The 18,932-nt window shown below is 43.9% G+C and overlaps 1 protein-coding gene across 2 annotated transcripts; it reads right to left on the bottom strand.

The window, feature by feature from the left end:
• Positions 1-7,339: 7,339 nt before the first annotated feature.
• Positions 7,340-16,362, bottom strand: bkgd (beta-keto-L-gulonate decarboxylase). Of its 2 annotated transcripts, XM_021623556.3 has the most exons (8): positions 16,020-16,362; positions 15,811-15,909; positions 15,621-15,694; positions 15,432-15,533; positions 14,925-15,101; positions 14,393-14,542; positions 7,914-8,030; positions 7,340-7,834 (listed from the first exon to the last, which is right to left on the bottom strand). In XM_021623556.3, exons 1-8 carry the CDS (start codon positions 16,084-16,086, stop codon positions 7,661-7,663), a joined length of 960 nt encoding a protein of 319 aa, XP_021479231.1. In that variant the 5' UTR covers positions 16,087-16,362; the 3' UTR covers positions 7,340-7,660. The 2 variants fall into 2 exon arrangements, with proteins under 2 accessions (XP_021479231.1, XP_090048437.1); XM_090192311.1 differs by lacking the exon at positions 7,914-8,030 and having other exon boundaries at positions 16,020-16,359.
• Between the last annotated feature and the right edge of the window lie 2,570 nt (positions 16,363-18,932).

Below are 18,932 nucleotides of genomic sequence, written 5' to 3' on the forward strand. Positions count from 1 at the left end.
AATGTGGTACCGTTTTACAAGGACTTTATTCCTGTACGCGGTAATATGGGGAAAAGGGGCTGGACGGAACCAAAGCAAAGAAAGTAAATCTCAAAGCCCCCCCTCTCCTATCTTACCTGCCTACCCACAACTTACCTAATTTAGCACCACCTGGTGCCCTAACCAAAATACAGGGGGTGGTCCGCCCAGGTGTTACCTAGTGTGCCTAGACAGTGAATATACTACGGGTATATGTATGCCCGCGGGCCTCTTGCCTAAGCACTCCCAAGGTGCCTTCCCCTTCCCCCCTGGGAACAAATGAAACAGAATATTACACAATTTTACAAACAAACTAAGAAACAAAGGACATCAACTAAGCTCTACCTGAGCAACAAACTCAGAACATACCCACTCTCAGCAATGAACTCCCAGCAAAATCAACCTCTAGCAAAAACTCTATCACAAACAATCGCTCAGCAATAACCTCAGCAGAATCTCTCTAGCAAAATCTCTCTCAGCAATCCCTACCTCCAAAAATCTCTCAGCAATCCCTACCTCCAAAAATCTCTCTCAGCAATCCCTACCTCCAAAAATCTCTCTCAGCAATCCCTACCTCCAAAAATCTCTCTCAGCAATCCCTACCTCCAAATCTCTCTCTCTCGCCTGAACAGAACACTGGCTTTTATATAGCTTCAGAATGAATGTATAATTGGAGACAGCTGTGTCTTGAAGAGGGGGCGGGGTCAGCTCTCCAATTAGCCCTGGAGTCGACCAATCAGCTGCTTGAGGGATTTCAGGAAGCCATTTCCTGAAATAAACACATGCAAATACACAACCTACAACACATAAACTGGGGAACGTAACACCATGTTGTCTGTTGTCTGTAGCTTGTGAGGTGTGGAAACACTTTGTTGCTTTTATGGATTTGGTCTCGTTTCTTTTTGTTCTATGTTGCTCTGTCTGTATGCTACGTATTGCTTGTCCTATGTTGCTCTGCGTGTGCTCACTGCTCAATGATTGTCTATATTGTAATTGTTTTTAATAACCTGCCCAGGGACTGCGGTTGAAAATTAGCTGGCTGGCTAAAACCGTCACTTTTACTGAAACATTGATTAATGTGCACTGTCCCTGTAAAAATAAAATCAACTCAAACACCTGTTTATTTGTCACGTGCGCCAAATACAACTTTGATTTGAATAGCCCCCGTGATATGCAACTTTTCAGGGAAGTTAGGACGCAAAGTTAGGATAGCAAAGGCTAGCTTTTTCATACAGAAATTTGCACCTTGTACCACAAACTCCAAAAAGTTCTGGGACACTGTAAAGTCCATGGAGAATAAGAGCACCTCCTCCCAGCTGCCCACTGCACTGAGGCTAGGAAACACTGTTACCACCGATAAATCTACGATAATCGAGAATTTCAATAAGCATTTTTCTACGGCTGGCCATGCTTTCCACCTGGCTAAACCTACCCCGGTCAACAGCTCTGCACCACCCACAGCAACTTGCCCAAGCCTCCCCCGCTTCTCCTTCACCCAAATCCAGATAGCTGATGTTCTGAAAGAGTTGCTAAATCTGGACGCCTACAAATCTGCTGGGCTAGACAATCTGGACCCTCTCTTTCTAAAATTATCCACCACAATTGTTGCAATCCCTATTACTAGCCTGTTCAACCTCTCTTTCGTCTGAGATCCCAAAAGATTGGAAAGCTGCCACGTTCATCCCCCTCTTCAAAGGGGGAGACACTCTAGACCCAAACTGTTACAGACCTATATCTATCCTACCCTGCCTTTCTAAAGTCTTCGAAAGCCAAGTTAACAAACAGATCACTGACCATTTCGAATCCCACCGTACCTTCTCCGCTATGCAATCTGGTTTCCAAGCTGGTGCACCTCAGCCACGCTCAAGGTCCTAAACGATATCATAACCGCCATTGATAAAAACAATACTGTGCAGCTATCTTCTTTTTTTTTTTTTTTTTTACCCCTTTTTCTCCCCAATTTCGTGGTATCCAATTGTTGTAGTAGCTACTATCTTGTCTCATCGCTACAACTCCCGTACGGGCTCGGGAGAGACGAAGGTTGAAAGTCGTGCGTCCTCCGATACACAACCCAACCAAGCCGCACTGCTTCTTAACACAGCGCACATCCAACCCGGAAGTCAGCCGCACCAATGCGCCGGAGGAAACACCATGCACCTGGCCACCTTGGTTAGCGCACACTGCGCCCAGCCCGCCACAGGAGTCGCTGGTGCGCGATGAGACAAGGACTCTGTCGTAACCGGCCGCTACCGACCAAGCCCTCCCTAACCCGGGCGACGCTAGGCCAATTGTGCGTCGCCCCACGGACCTCCCGGTCGCGGCCGGTTATGACAGAGCCTGGGCGCGAACCCAGGGACTCTGATGGCACAGCTGGCGCTGCAGTACAGCACCCTTAACCACTGCACCAATCGGGAGGCTCTGTGCAGCTATCTTCATCAACATGGCCAAGGCTTTCGACACTGTCAATCACCGCATTCTTATCGGCAGACTCAACAGCCTTGATTTCTCAAAAGTCTGCCTAGTTCACCAACTACTTCTCAGATAGAGTTCAGTGTGTCAAATCGGAGGTCCTGTTGTCCGGACCTCTGGGAGTCTCTATGGGGGTGCCACAGGGTTCAATACTCGGGCAGACTCTTTTCTCTGTATATATCAATGATGTCGCTCTTACTACTGGTGATTCTCTGATTCACCTCTACGCAGACAACACCATTCTGTATACTTCTGGCCCTTCTTTGGACACTGTGTTAACAAACCTCCAGACGAGCTTCAATGCCATACAACTCTCCTTCCGTGGCCTCCAACTGCTCTTAAATACAAGTAAATCTAAATGCATGCTCTTCAACCAATCGCTGCCCGCACCCGTCCACCCGTCTAGGATCACTACTCTGGACGGTTCTGACTTAGAATATGTGGACATCTGCAAATACTTAAGTGTCTGGTTAGACTGTAAACTCTCCTTACAGACTCACATTAAGTATCTCCAATCCAAAATTAAACCTAGAATTGGCTTCCTATTTCGCAACAAAGCATCCTTCACTCATGCTGCCAAACATACCCTTGTAAAACTGACTATCCTACCGATCCTTGACTTTGGCGATGTCATTTACAAAATAGTCTCCAACACTCTACTCAGCAATTGGATGTAGTCTATCACAGTGCCATCCTTTTTGTCACCAAAGCCCCATATACTACCCACCACTGCGACCTGTATGCTCTCGTTGGCTGGTCCTCGCTTCATATTTGTTGCCAAACCCACTGGCTCCAGGTCATCTATAAGTCTTTGCTAGGTAAAGCCCCGCCTCATCTCAGCTCACTGGTCACCACAGCAGCACCCACCCATAGCATGCTCTCTAGCAGATATATTTCACTGGTCATCCCCAAAGCCAACACCTACTTTGGCTGCCTTTTCTTCCAGTTCTCTGCTGCCAATGACTGGAACGAATTGCAAAAATCACTGAAGCTGGAATCTTATATCTCCCTCACTAACTTTAAGCATCAGCTGTGAGAGCAGCTTACCGATCATTGCACCTGTACACAGCCCATCTGTAAATAGCTCACCCAACTACCTCATCCCCATATTATTTATTTTTTTGCTCCTTTGCACCCCAGTATCTCTACTTTCACATTCATCTTCTGCACATCTATCACTCCAGTGTTTAATTGCTAAAATGTAATTATTTTGCCACTATGGCCTATTTATTGCCTTACCTCCCTAATCTTACTAAATTTGCACACACTGTATATAGATTTTTCTATTGTGTTATTGACTATGTTTGTTTATCCCATGTGTAACTCTGTGTTGTTTTTGTCACACTGCTATGCTTTATCTTGGGCAGGTCGCAGTTGTAAATGAGAACTTGTTCTCAACTGGCCTACCTGGTTAAATAAAAGTTAGCTGATTAGCTGTTATGATGTTGTTGTGTCAGCATGTTTAAGCTGCAGTACTAGTAAGTGGCTAGGCCTACTCTCTTGAAAATAGTATTTTTGTCACACCCTCTGCATAATGAATTCTTCTCTACGTCACAACAGCTCTTTAAATTCCAGTCTATTTGTTTTTAGCAAAAGTTCTATCTCTGTTAAATAGTTGTTTTTAAGGGAGTATTCCTGCATTTTACAATGATTTTCCAATCAATAGAATTTCTGAAGTCTTAATTTCTGTATATTTGAGGAAAAAAGAAGAAACATGCATCACATTGATACTATCAAGAGCAGTGTGCGGGTTTCGTGTTTTTTCTATTTTTATTCAACTGTTACCATGCACCTGCAAAAAAAGATAGCTCAGATGTGTGTTTTTTTTATTTTGTCAATTAGAGAAAATGTGTAGTGTTTCCCCTTATGAAACCTTTTACAGCTAACCATACAGTACCATAGTTGAGTCATCCACTGAGTGGTAATTTATTTCAGAAAATGATTTTAAATTTGATATAAACTGTAAGATGAAGTCAGAGTTGTGTAGTAAAGTATTATTAAACCTCCATCTCAGTGCACGCTTCTTCATTGGGAAGATTTGAAATTGACAAAGAATGAGATTATGATCAGATAGAATTTATAAAAACATTACCGGACATTCTATGTTACCTGTAATATCAGTAGATGTTAAAACATAGTCTATTCTTGAGAAAGTCTTAATTTAAGCAGAAAAGCATGTATTGTTCTTCTTTGTGGGATTATGAAATCTCCAACAACCATTAAGATTAAGAAATTGGGAGCATTCACTTGTGATGAGCTATAAGAAGGTCCAGATCAATCTACTTTAGAATCAATAATGGCATTCATGTCAGTTCCAATAATAAGCGTATAATCCTTTAAATTGAGCAGGCTTCTGGCTACAGAAGGGAGACAATATTTGTCATGAGTTAGGAGCGTAGATACAAATGCTATTTTCCTACCATACAGAATGGAACATAAGTAAGTAAATCTGCCCTGTTTATCATTTCCACTTTTTTAAATTGTATGGGGTAGATTGCATTTATGTAGAATAAGCATCCCTTTAGATTTAGATATGAAGCAGGAAGCAGCTGCCAGTTTGTAGTATTTGTTTTGAAGTCTATGGACATCATCCCCCAAAAGATGTATCTTGCAATAGAGCAATGTACATTTTATTCCTCTGTAAGTCAAGGCATTTCATTTGTTTATTTGGCTCATTAGAACCCCTCAGAATACAGGAAATGATCACTAAATTAGCCATTATCCATCTGTATTGTATAAAAATACTACTTTGTTTTTAGAATATTGGTTCCGAAATAATATCCTATTGGTGAGCAAAGGGTATTTTACTTAGTTAAAAGGAATTCTTATCACTTTACAAGGTCCCTCTAAAGATTTTGCAATTGTTTTAGATGCCATTCCCTCAGGTGTTGCTTTATTATTCAGGAACGTGTCAAGACCTGACCCTCAGAGCCTACCTTCTATTGACCCTGTTGACTCATCAGTAGGAAAGATTTGTTTCTCTTTTGGTCCATTCAACAACAGAGCGATACGAACCTTGTTTCAGCAGGATGTTGTATGTACCTTATGTCATGCCTTATTGGAATGGATTTATTGATCATATCTGTTAGAAAACAGTTTGGATGTTGCCAAACACATACCTACTTGTTAACAAAGTTAAGGAAGTTTCCTTTCAAAATATTCATAAATATTATCCTGCCAACTACTATATGGAGAAGTTTAAGGAAAACAACTCAAATGGTTCCTTTTGTAATGACCACCCAGAAACCGTGGTGCATCTTCTTTTGGCATTGTATTCATGTAAGAAATCTGACATCAGTAGATTTATAATTGAACACATTTATGAAGAGCTTACACTATTGTGGAGAGATGTACTGCTTGGATTCTTTACCTAAATAAATAAGAAATAAGCTGAAACATTTATGTAAATCATTCATTATTCTTTTGGCCAAATTTCATATTCACAAATGTACATTTACAAACAAAACACCACCTTTTCTTACCTTACAAAAATAAATTGAACTGTATTTTAAGACAATTAAATACTCTAACAAAAAAGCTGTTAGAATAATAAGTGTATGTATGTCCCTTAAGGTCCTTGTGTAATGTGATATTGTACCTCTAGGCCAATTGTCCTTTGTATATTATTGATATATACTTGTGTTCCCACATGTACTTCCTGTATTGATTAGTTGTTAATAAAAAAAAGTTTAAAAGATATTGTCCAGTATGTTGTAGCATATTCATTCGCCCCCTCTCTATTCTGATCGGCTGTTTACTATGAGTTTTGCTTTCTGCCAGGCCCAGTTCATTACAGTTCTGCTCATAGAAACTATCAAAGTATTGTTGCTGCTGTTCCAGTTCTTTCATTGGGTCGCTGACACGAGTAAGGCAGAAACCCATATCCATCACTTTGTTCTGCAGAACACGGAAGAGTGCGTCAGTTTCATTGAAAATTCCACCATAAACCAAGAGCAAAAAGCAAACACGGTGGCAGTTTCTATGGGTTGGTTCCACATAGCCAGTCTTTCCTTTGATACCACTCAGATTGAAATGATCGTTTTATTTTCTGTCCCTATTCTTTGATGTTTTGTCCCAAAGCTCAGGTGTTGGGCTTCCACCCTGTATCACCCCTTACCTCGCTAGAAAATCCAACTTTGAAAACTGTTTCAGATACAATATGTTAGCCATCCTGATCAGCGGAGTTTCTTTAGCTAGCAGTAAAAGACATAACCTCCAAAAGGCGGGAGATGTGACGTCCACAGACAGGAGCGAGCTCTGCCAATCCCAGAACTTTTTCACGGCAATACACGAGAATTTGTTATTTGCGTGCATTAAAAATGAATGGAACATATTGGCCAAGTTCGGGAGCATCAAAAATATGGCAGGTGACTGATGGATCTACAGATCACCTTGTATCATAAATAACTACTCATTATTATTTGAAGATCAGTCAGTCAGTCACAATTTCCCCATGATACAATCACAGTTTTGATGCTCTCAAACACAGCCATTGACACATGAAAGGCAGTCATCACTAGTTCCCACAACCACAAAGTCCTAATTATGGATAAACCCTACCTATTTCTACAATGTTTTCTTAAAAACAGATTTTTAACCTAACCTTAATCACACTGCTAACCTTAAATTAAGAAATGTTCATGAATATTGATGATATAGCCACTTTTGACTTTTCTTAACCAGTGACAACCATGAAAGGCAGCGAAGCTTTCTACCTACCTTTCGGCATTCCATTACCTGGCAGTATAAGGTAGAAACACGCATGTCATGTCAGTGGCCGTGACTAAGAAGATCAAAAAGTATCATGAGTAAATTGTGACTGACTGATCTAGAAATAATAATGAAATTTATATTTATTTTACACATCACTGACAGGTAGTTTATTCGCTAAAGTACAACATAATGAAATGTTACAATTATTTGAATCAAATGCATTTTTATCAAACGATTCATGAAATGTTTAAGTTATTGTTGAAAACGTTTAGCTTTAAATCGCACAATATCGTGCTGACTAAAACAAATGTGGTCTTTGTTGTAAAATCATCAAATCAAAGGCCTTTTGAAAAATGCATAAAGTAAAATAGATTGATGATCAATCATTGATTCAGTTAAATAAATCAACATCAAAAGGTAAGATTTTCTAACATTAATTTGACTTAAGTTGTGTCATGTTTCAGTCTCGCCCAACTTCGTGGGTCTCACTGGGTCGGTCGATGCGGTAGACGAACTCGGCAGGCATGAAGTAACCCAGGTATTCCACAGTGTCAGGAGTGGTGTCTATGTAGTAGTGACCACCCTCTCCATGGTGGCTGAAGCAGTGAGTGTGCTCCACACGTAGGTCCAAACCCTGGATAGTAAAAAGCCAGTTAGTAAAAAGTGCCAAAAGAAAAAGGTCAAGTTAGGGATCGTAGATTAAGTCTACTTACGGGGTCTCTGGAGACCATCACAGACTGGCATATCAATGGTGCGCTGACCTCAAAATGTTTCAGCCATTTGTTAACATCATCGTTGGAGTTGAGTGGGCAGGCTGAGAACTCCCTTGGCTATGCACAGGGTCACCAGAAACACAACAAATGGGATTTGGTAATGCTCTCTGAGGCTTCAGTAAAAAAGCCTACATAAATTCTGACACTGTTGGTGTCCATTGCTGTGGTTTGATGACAAACATGTTAAGACATGAAAATTAGTTAAGGGGCAATTGCAGTTGCTGCATCCTTTTTGGACATGTACAGTGCATTCGGAAAGTATTCAGAACCCTTGACCTTTCCACTGTTACATTACAGCCTTATTCTAAGATTGATTAAATAAAAATCCTTAATCTACACACAATACCTCAATGACAAAGAGAAAAACAGGTTTTGCAAATGTATTAAAAACAGAAATACCTTATTTACATAAGTATTCAAACCCTTTGCTATGAGACTCAAAATTGAGCTCCGGTGCATCCTGTTTCCATTAATCACCCTTGATGTTTGTACTACTTGATTGGAGTCCACCTGTGGTAAATTCAATTGATTGGACATGATTTGGAAAGGCACACATCGGCCTATATAAGGTCCCACAGTTGACTGGGCATGTCAGAGAAAAAACCAAGCCATGAGGTCGAAGGAATTGTCCTTCGAGATCCAAGACAGGATTGTGTCAAGGCACAGATCTAGGGAAGGGTACCAAAACTGAGCAATCGGGAGAGAAGGGAGGTGACCAAGAACCTGATGGTCACTCTGACAGAGGTCCAGAATTCCTCTGTGGAGATGGGAGAACCTTTCAGAAGGACAACCATCTCTGCAGCACTCCACAAATCAGGCCTTTATGGTAGAGTGGGCAGACGGAACCCACTCCTCAGTAAAAGGCACATGACAGCCCGCTTGGAGTTTGCCAAAAGGCAGCTAAAGGACTCTCAGACCATGAGAAACAAGATTCTCTAGTCCAATGAAACCAAGATTGAACTCTGGCCTGAATGCCAAGCGTCACGTCTGGAATAAATCTGGCACCATCCCTACGGTGAAGCATGGTGGTGGCAGCATCGTGCTGTGGGGATGTTTTACAGCGGCAGGGACTGGGAGACTAGTCAGGATCGAGGGAATGAGGCAAAGTACAGATAGATCCTTGATCAAAACCTTCTCCAGAGTGCTCAGGACCTCAGACTCGGGCGAAGGTTCACCTTCCAACAGGACAATGACCCTAAGCACACAGCCAAGACAACGCAGGAGTGGCTTCGGAACAAGTATCTTAATGTCCTTGAGTGGCCAGCCAGAGCCCGGACTTGATCTCGATCCAACAACTCTGGAGAGACCTGAATAGCTGTGCAACGACACTCCCCATCCAACCTGACAGAACTTGAGAGGATCTGCAGAAAATAATGAGAGAAACTCCCCAAATACAGGTGTGCCAAGCTTGTAGCGTCATACCCAAGTAGACGGAAGGCTGTAATCGCTGACAAAAGTGCTTCAACAAAGTACTAAGTAAACGGTCTGAATACAAATATAAATGAGAAAGTTTTTTGTATTTTATTAACCTGTTTTTGCTTTGTCATTATGGGGTATTGTATGTAGATTGAGGGGGGGAAAAAACTATGCAATTAATTTTAGAATAAGGCTGTAACCAAACTAAATGTGGATAAAGTCAAGGGGTTTGAATACTTTCTGAATGCACTGTACATTGATACAGTGCGTTCGCAAAGTATTCAGATCCCCTGACTTTGTATAAAAATAAAAATACATCTTTTTTGGGGGGGGGGGGGGGGTTACATGTCTTGGTGGTTCCAAACTTCTTCCATTTAAGAATGAAGGAGGCCACTGTGTTCTTGGGGACCTTCAATGCTGCAGAATTGTTTTTGGTACCCTTGCCCAGATCTGTGCCTCGACACAATCTACAGACAATTTCTTCGTCCTCATGGCTTGGTTTTTGCTCTGACATGCAATGTCAACTGTGGGGTATTATGGGGCATTGTGTGTAGTAGATTGATGAGGATTTTTCTTTTTTTCCCCCATCCATTTTAGAAAAAGGCTGTAACGTAACAAAATGTGGAAAAAGGGAAGGGGGTCTGAAAACTTTCCAAATGTACTGTACATACCAATTGACTCTCAAAGAATATAACTTCAAATTGCCTCATGAGCTTAGTTCATCTGTTGTACCCCATCAGAACCCAAAATATAACATTATTTTACTCCAATGTTTGTAAACAAAGTAAATGTAAAAACACACTGTATGGCCTCAAAACATGGTTAAAATGAAGGTTACGTATGTAACCACGGTTGTGTAAGCGATATGGATCACTGCAATATATTGGTATCACTCCGCAATGAAGGGATACATCTGAGGTGAGGATTTACTCCTGGGGGTGGTCATAAGCAGATAGGATATAAAGGGATGTTCACATGCCTGTCTGACAGAACCTTCGGGAGGAATGAAGGGTTGGGGCGGAGAGATATACTCCTCCCCCCAGGGTCCATCCGGTAGCACTCAGAACTTACCGAAACAGAATGGCACTCACCCACCCTCTTCATGGAAGTAATCGCTACCAAGAAAACCACCTTCATAGAGAGGTGTTTCAGGGTGGCAGACTCCAACTGTTCGAAAGGCGGCTTTGCCAAGCTGAAAGACCACATCCAGATCCCAGCTCGCCATTGAGTGGGTCCTAGCTGGACGCAGGCGACGAACCCCCTTCATAAACCTGGAGATCAAGGGATGGCGCCTCACTGGCCTGTCCATCCACCCCGCATGGTAGGCAGATATAGCGGCCAATTACCCTCTGTGTAGAGGCTGCCAAGCCCTCATTCAAGTGAGACTGCAGGTATTGGAGAACATACTGTACCCCGCATGACTCGGGCACAACCTCAACACCAGTGCACCAAGAGCAGAACAAGCGACAGCGCAACTGGGGTGATGGTTACAACCTGCCGCATACTTGCTTTTTGCATGGTGTTCATTACACCATCCTGTAGTCCTAACATGGACCATTGGTGCCGTTCAGTGGCCAAGCCCACAGACTGAGACGGTGTGGCCTCAGATGCCACAGAATTCCCCCAGCCTGAGACCGCAGGTCCGGTCTCAGGGGAAGTTGCCAAGGTGTCCCAGACAACCGGGACAGGAGAAGGCTGAACCAGGGTCGTCTGGGCCAGTATGGGGCCACCAGAAGCAGACGATGCTCTGCCATCCTGGTCCTGTCCAGCACAGCCTGATTCAGGGGAAAAGGGGGGAATGTGTAAGCTCCAGCCCTGGCCAATCGTGAGCCAGAGCATCCAAGCCCAGAGGCCCTGGTGGCTCAGACATGGAGTACCACAGGGGGCAGTGTGCATTATCCAAGGAGGCAAACAGGCCCACCTGTGCCCTCCCGAACTTGTCCCACAGGTGCTGCACCACCTGGAGATGTAGGCTCCAGTCCCATGGTGGCAGGCCCTCTTTCGAGAGCATATCCGCTGCCACATTTAGGATGCCAGGTACGTGCGCTGCGCGTAGACACGCTAGACATCCCTGAGCCCAGAGAAGGAGCTCCCATGCCATAATATGGAGGTGGTGGGACCTCAGTCCACCCTGATGGTTGATGTAAGCCACCATTGTGGTGTTGTTCGTTATCACCAGGACATGTCTGAGAGAAAGGAGTGACAGCGCCACCTCAACACCACCCTGAGGCACTGTGCAGTCACCCGCAGCTGGCGGTGACAGTGGCACTTTGGGTGCAGCTGGTGGGAGTTGAACCACAGTTGGCCGGAGATGGAGCAGGCCCAGGGGAATCAACAACGAGGCCGCCATCAGTAAGCCCAACAGGCATTGGCAGGTTCCACCGCCATCAGGTCTAGCATCACAAACCACTGGTCCCTGGACACGGCCTGCAACACGTGGGCTTTGGACAGCATGTGGAACCTAAGCACCTTCAAGTAACGATTGAGGGTTGCGGAGGTCCAGAATTGGTCGAAACCCTCCATCTCCTTTTGGGACCACAAAGTAAGTGGAGTAGAAGCCACAGTCATTCTAATGTCTCAATCCTGCGAACAACACCCTTGTCCAGAAGTGAGGAAATCTCCAGCCTCAGGGTTTTCTTCGGGGGGGGGGGGGGGCTTCTCTTTGACACTTGTCAAAGAGAAGCCATAAGCTCAGCCAAGCCAACGGAGCAGGGGTCCGAAGCCCTGGGAGAGCTTATGTCGTGACCCGCTTGTAGGAATAGGAACCCGGCGATGGATAAATTACCCAGTACCTCTGCAAAAACCGGGGAAGACCCTTGTGGGAAAAACAGGCTGTTGCATCACCTCACACTGTGCCCCTCCCCGCTGTCATCCCTTAGCACAAGGCGATAGAGCAGGAGAGGGACCCCACCGTCGTGCAGGTGGGTGGCAACAGTCCGTCTGCCATGGACCCGGGGACTGAGGAGGCGGCATGAACCGTCTCCCGGTCCCTACGAACCTTATCGGTCTGCTCTAGAATGTCATCAACCCCTGAGCCAACATCAGCCCTGGGGTGATGGGGTGAGGGGCCCGGGGTGCTAGGAAAACAGCCAGGAAAAAAAATAAAATAAAAAGAGTCCGCAGGTACACCTGCAGCAGCATGAATGCTGGGGGACCCATATGTGGCTCTCAAGGTCGCATCAAAGATGCCCTGGCAGAGGCCCAGCTCTCCTGCAAGGCCTCGCGGAACTGAGCAGAGATGGGGACAGATGGAGAGTCCTCACTGTCCACCAGTTGATGTCCAGTGCAGTGGCTACCCAAGTGAGTAGACCTCTCATAGCCTCTCAAGCCACTAGGGGCGATGAAGCCCCACTGGCGGCTTCTGATGACCTGTCAGCCCTGCTCACGTGGTGAACAGTGCCAGCATCATCCCCCGGGTACAGCCTATCACTGGTCAACAGGGAGCAGCTGTCGTTGCCATTGAAGCTATTAACCTCCTGACAAAGGGCATGCGCCCTCCGTTCAAGGTGGTACCAGCGGTCCAAAACATGCCCCCATCCAGGACTGGCAGCAGATGGGCTCTGCCTTCTCTGCTCTGACTTCCTTGGAGGGGTACTGGGCCCAGTAGGGGAACTAACAGCTCGCTGCCGCATCACTCCTGAGGGAGGGAGCTCGTCTCCAGAGCCCCAGCCTGAGCCCCAGCCTGGCCGGCCCTCCCCTTGCTCATGGCAACCAATCGCGCCAGGTGCAGACGTTCTAAGAACACCACACAAGACAGGCATCCAGTATGGCTCAAACCCAGGCAGTACATACATGAGGTATGCAGATCCCCAGGGGGATGCCAGCATCACACTTGTCACAAAAGGAAGTCATAAACTCAGCCAAGCCAACATGGCCACGGAGCAGGGGTCCAACGCCCTGGGAGGGCTACGTCGTGACCTGCTTGGAGGAATAGGAACCCGGTGAGGGATAAATTACCCAGTACCTCTGCAAACACAGGGGAAGACCCCTGTGGGAAAAACAGGCAGACAGACAAAAAACAGCAAGCAGGTAATGGATTTGATTTGTGTTTTTCGTCAACTGCAATTTTACCTAGCATGTTTAATATCCAAGCAGAAAACAAAAAACTGCACCATATGATAGAGTAACTCTGTTAAGGAACTCCAAAGTTAATGTCTCAACGTAGTGGCAGCCCACCACCATACTCTTACATTCTGCAGAAAGAACAAGAAAACCCTGTCGGGGAATTAGCAGAGAACCCGCGCCTATAGTGAGGGGACAGCATGTTAAAGAAATTCACAACACACACAAAACAAGCCAGTCGGCAAGTTGTGTAAGGTAAATACAGTTTGTTGCAGCAAGAGCCACCAATATATTAATATGTGCACACAGAGTCGTAGTGTAACGCTAACGAAACACAAGCACGACAAACCACGGGCAGAAGATACAGGTCAACCTCACGCAGCAAGTGGAGCACTCAAGAGGAGGGGCTGGCCGTGTGGCCAGCTGCTCCAGGCTGCAAACAGCCAGTGAGTATACTTCCATGCAAGATATTACTTACCAGTGACTTACCAAGCGAACTTCAGAATGGTTTGAGGTACAAACTTACGGACATCGGCCGAGAAAATGAAAGAGAATGTGTGTCGCGGTCATGGGGTCTATATATAGCGGTTGACCCCAGCCATGACACAGGTGTACACGGGAGTAAATCCTCACCTCAGATGTATCCCTCCACCGCGGAGTGATACCATTATATTGGAGTGATCCAATATAGCGAAACATAACTATAGTTTTGATATTATAATGGTCAGTTCTTACATCCAAAGCTCTGTCTAAGAATTGAGAGTAGTTACATTCCAGGCCCTGCCCTCAGCTTTTAACCAAAACAGTGGCATGGAGTCTGCTTTGTTGTCGTTTCAACTGCAGATTGCCCCTTTAAGCAATAAGCATGCATTGAGCCTTGAATCCACAACACCATGTCACAGCATCCTGTCAACACATATCTGCATGTTTTTTGTCTTTACCATGATATGGATCTTGGCCTTCCCTTTCTGGATGAGGAAGGTGCCCCCCAGAGCCAGGCTTTTATCAGGGTAGTGCTCCTCCATGGTCTTCCTCAGAGCACCCACAAGGCTCTCTTCTCCTATTCTCCTTTTGGCTCTCACCTCTATGACCTGACAGTGATAAGAAGAAAAAACTACATTTTCAGCACTGATTACACAACCAGTTCATAGTCACTTTTCTTCTGTTAATATGTGAAGACCTAAAGTAAACCATTGGAGCAAACACAGACAGGGAGGTCATCTGTGTAAACATTATTTAAATCATGAACCTAAAGTGCATTTTGTTTATGTAAATGCATAACCAGATGAGGGTATTATTCACCAGGAAGACAAAATAATGAGTAATACACAATGATTAAGCACAATTGAAATGACACTCAGCCCTAAAATCTCATTTGGTTTTTAACTTGTTATGAGCATCATAGTAATACTAGTTATAATTCCAAATATCACACTCACCATTCTCTTACGAGCCAAACCATCCATTTCTTACCTTTCCAGGCTTTCCCTCACATGCATACAAGTTTGCCAGCAGTCCAAAGTCACAGTCTGAGAACTTATCGCTGTATTTCTCCAAAAGACACTGGTTATTATCTGGATTTATGGAGGAAAACCAGCTGCTATTCACTGCAGGCCTTCCCTCAGCTTCAGTGAGCACCAGAGGCATCATCTGGGGTGATGATAATCAAAATGAGAAGGCTCAACATATTGACAAATAAAGCAAACTATATTAACCTTAGTTGTGTCTAATTATTATTTAAGGGGAAATGATTAATTATAATTTACTAACTATTATTTAAAGGGGATACCTAGTCAGCTGCGAAACTGAATGCAATCAACTGAAATGTGTCTTGCGCATTTAACTTAACCACTCTGCCATAATGTAATCAAAAATGACAACTTTAGGTAGTCTTTCTATTCATGTAATCATAATAAGTCTGACAAAATACTCCATAAATATATCAAGACAATTGGAAGATAATTTTGACAGTTAACAAACCTCTGCATTCATTCCAACATTTTTGGAGGATACAGCTCCTGCACCAAGAATGAATGCTCCAGGTAGCTCCAATTCCTTTGACACAGTGTTCATGTTGTACTCCTTGAGAGAAATAAGAATTTATATTGGACCAATTGTTATAGCATTCATCTCACATTAGTTTATCGTTATGGCTTTCATTCCCTGTACCTTGTCCACTTTGACCAGGGGGACCAAATAGGGCACTCCCCCCACATCTGTAATGCGAGGTTTTCCACACAACCCTGTCGATAGGTAAAATAGATACTACAGCGAGGTTGAGATGGTAACAAAGTATAACTGCATAAAAATTAAGAAAATGCAAAACGATACAGTGTTCCAAGAAGTTGCAACGTGTTACCCTTGACGGGAAACTTAAACGGATCTTGAGTGAGGTCTGGACAGTCGACAACACAAACTTGCGCGTCAGCAAAATTGTTTTTCAGCCCTCTCTGCAACACTGTAGTGGCAAGTGGAGGAAATGAAGATTAGAACCAGACAGTTCAATATTATTAGTGTTCAGTAAATCTATGCATAACACTAGGTTGCAATTTCCAAAGTATGTTTTACCGTCACATAATTCCTCCAAAATCGGGACATATAACTGGAACTTTTCAGTCTTGCTGACGTCTGACATTCTGTATCCTGTAGGAATCACAAGCTTCAAGCGACTGAAGAGCACCTGATTGTGAAACGCGATGAAGAACTTCTAGAAAAACCTTGGTTGGCCAACTAATATTCTCTGACGTGACGTGACGACGTTTGCCCGTCTCAATTCCTGGTTGACTGTGCGCATTTCATAGAGTTAAGAGAATACTACAATAGATTGAACCTTTTTATGATGGCGCAAATGTTAACCATGTTGGTCAACCATGAGCTGCCAGTGCTGTGATAAGATTTTGTGTAAAACAATGAATGTGAAGAATTAATCTGCACTGTATGTGTGTGTTAGCTAGCTAGTCAGATAGTTTTACAATAATTAGTCTAGATATTTTTCAAATTAACTGCCAATATGCCATCAGTTGATGATAGGATTTACACAAGTTGTAAACGCAACAAGTACTGATATTGTATCATATAATAACACTCAGATGCCCCCCCCCCTCCCCCCCAAAAAACGGAGACATTTATGGACTCTTTACATATATTTTTAGAGGCTATTTACACAGAACATTTGTATAAAACCCATATTGGCTGTATTTATAATTCTATGACAGTATTTTAGGTTGATTATAATTCCATTACACAATTTCTGATACATCACATGCCTTACCTTTATTTTCCTGCATAAGTAAAAGCAGGAAATGCATCACCAATGCCACCTCCACTGCCATTCTTTCCAATGAGACTTGTTTTGGATTTCTCCCTGACCAAGATGGCTGCCATTTTGGCCCCATTATAGAACTTTGAGGGTTTATGACACAGCACCTCTAGTAATTTAATCGGATCACTATAGTGAATTTGTCCAAACATGCCTGTCATCACTAGTTACCACAGCCGCAAGGTCATAAACCCCACCCATTTCTAAAAAAAAATTAACAGTGCGCTATGCAGAAATTGTTCCAAATTTCTTGGTTGCTAAAATTCTGTTTGTGTGACAAAACATGCAAGTATATTGTAGGGAATCATTGTACCATCTAAACAGCTGTGAAATACATTTTCCATGACCAAACATTTTTTATTTTACCCTACAAAGTTTATGTGAAGTTTCTATGTTGCCCAAAAAGTTACATATTACAGATTTAAAATGTGATTTTAAACCTAACCTTAACCCTAGCCATAACCACACTGGTAACTTTATACCTAACCATAACCTTAAATTAAGACCAAAAAAACATTGTTATCATACATTTTTAGGATATAGTCCATTTTTACTTTGTGGCTGTGGTAACTAGTGACAACCATCCAAGATTATTCTATAGACCCCCAATCCTGATTTCACAAAAACAATCTCAGTATTTCAATGCTGCTCTCAGTGGATATAAAAATATCTTATCCTATCCCGTCGTCACAGACCTTGGCATTTAGTCTTCAGCAGACAGGTAAGCACACATGGAAAGATGACAGGCGATAAATTGGTTAAGTCAGTGCTGTGCCCTCAGCAATGCTTCTTCATAAATGTGTGAAGCATTTAGAATATATTCCTATATCTAGGTTATTACAACAATGTCAGAGAAATTGTAAAAAGTGTGAATATTGCAATGCATGCTTTTTGGTCACGTTCGTTGTAAAAGATTATCGGACCAATGTGCAGTGTGATATGGTTTCCAGAAGTTTATTAACTGAAACGCACAAAAACAATAACTGAACCGTGAAGACAATGGAGTGCTCACAGGCAACTACACATCCACAAGATCCCACAAACACAGGTGGGAAAAATAACTACATAAATATGATCCCCAATTAGAGACAACGATTACCAGCTGCCTCTAATTGGGAATCATACAGAACACCAACATAGAAAAAGAAACTAGAACACAACAGACATACTAGATCACCCCCTAGTCACGCCCTGACCTACTACACCATAGAGAAACAATGGCTCTCTATGGTCAGGGCGTGACAGTACCCCCCCCCCCCCCCAAATGTGCGGACTCCGGCCGCAAAACCTGAAACCAAATGGGTAGGGTGATTAGTGTCGGTGACAGCTCGGGTGCGGGGCGAAGTATCCGCTCATCCCACGGATCCGCCAGCATCGGGGACGGCTCTGGTGCGGGCCGAAGAAGCCGCTCATCCTGCGGATCCAGCCATGGCCCCGGGTTGAACACTGTGCTTGGACTGGACCTCGGTGTTAAGGAAGACTCCTGCCATGGAGCCGGACTGGACACCAGCCCAGGCCTAGACACCAGCCCAGGCCTAGACATAGGTGCAGAGGAAGGCTCCTGCCATGGAGCGGAACTGGACGCCGTATCCGGACTAGGCACCAGCGCAGAATAAGGCTCTGACCATGGAACAGGACTGAACACCGTGCCTGGACTGGGCACCGGCGCCACTCTACCATGAAGGCCTGATTGGGGAGTGCTGCAGAGATGGTTGTCCTTCTGGAAGGTTCTGCTATCTCCACAGAATAACTCTACAGCTGTCAGAATGACTATCAGATTCTGGGTCACCTCCCTGTCCAAGGCCATTCTACCCCGATTGCTCAGTTTGGCCGGGCGGCCAGCTCTAGGAAGAGTTTTGGTGGTTCCAAACTTCTTCCATTTAAGAATGATGCAATGCTGCAGACCTTATTTGACACCCTTCCCCAGATCTGTGCCTTGACACAATCCTGTCTCAAAGTTCTACGGACAATTCCTTCGACCACATGGCTTGGACTTTATATGAACAGGTGTTTGCCTTTCCAAATCATGTCCAATCAATTGACTTGACCACAGGTGGACCCCAATCAATTCATAGAAATATATCTATGTTTTTGCTTTGTCATTATGAGGTATTGTGTGTAGATTGCTGCAATTTAAAAACATTTTTTTATCAATTTCAGAA

This window comes from Oncorhynchus mykiss, chromosome 12, assembly GCF_057628025.1.
Source record: "Oncorhynchus mykiss isolate SJ-2025 chromosome 12, ASM5762802v1, whole genome shotgun sequence".
In the NCBI taxonomy this organism is placed as follows: domain Eukaryota; kingdom Metazoa; phylum Chordata; class Actinopteri; order Salmoniformes; family Salmonidae; genus Oncorhynchus; species Oncorhynchus mykiss.

What these genes read in the sequence shown, in the direction of transcription:
- bkgd (XM_021623556.3), bottom strand. Translation starts at nt 16,086, where the DNA reads ATGTCAGACGTCAGCAAGACTGAAAAGTTCCAGTTATATGTCCCGATT. An exon ending in TTTGGAGGAATTATGTGACG is followed by an intron (nt 15,910 to 16,019) that starts GTAAAACATACT and finishes TTGCCACTACAG; the next exon opens with TGTTGCAGAGAGGGCTGAAA. An exon ending in GTTTAAGTTTCCCGTCAAGG is followed by an intron (nt 15,695 to 15,810) that starts GTAACACGTTGC and finishes ACCTATCGACAG; the next exon opens with GGTTGTGTGGAAAACCTCGC.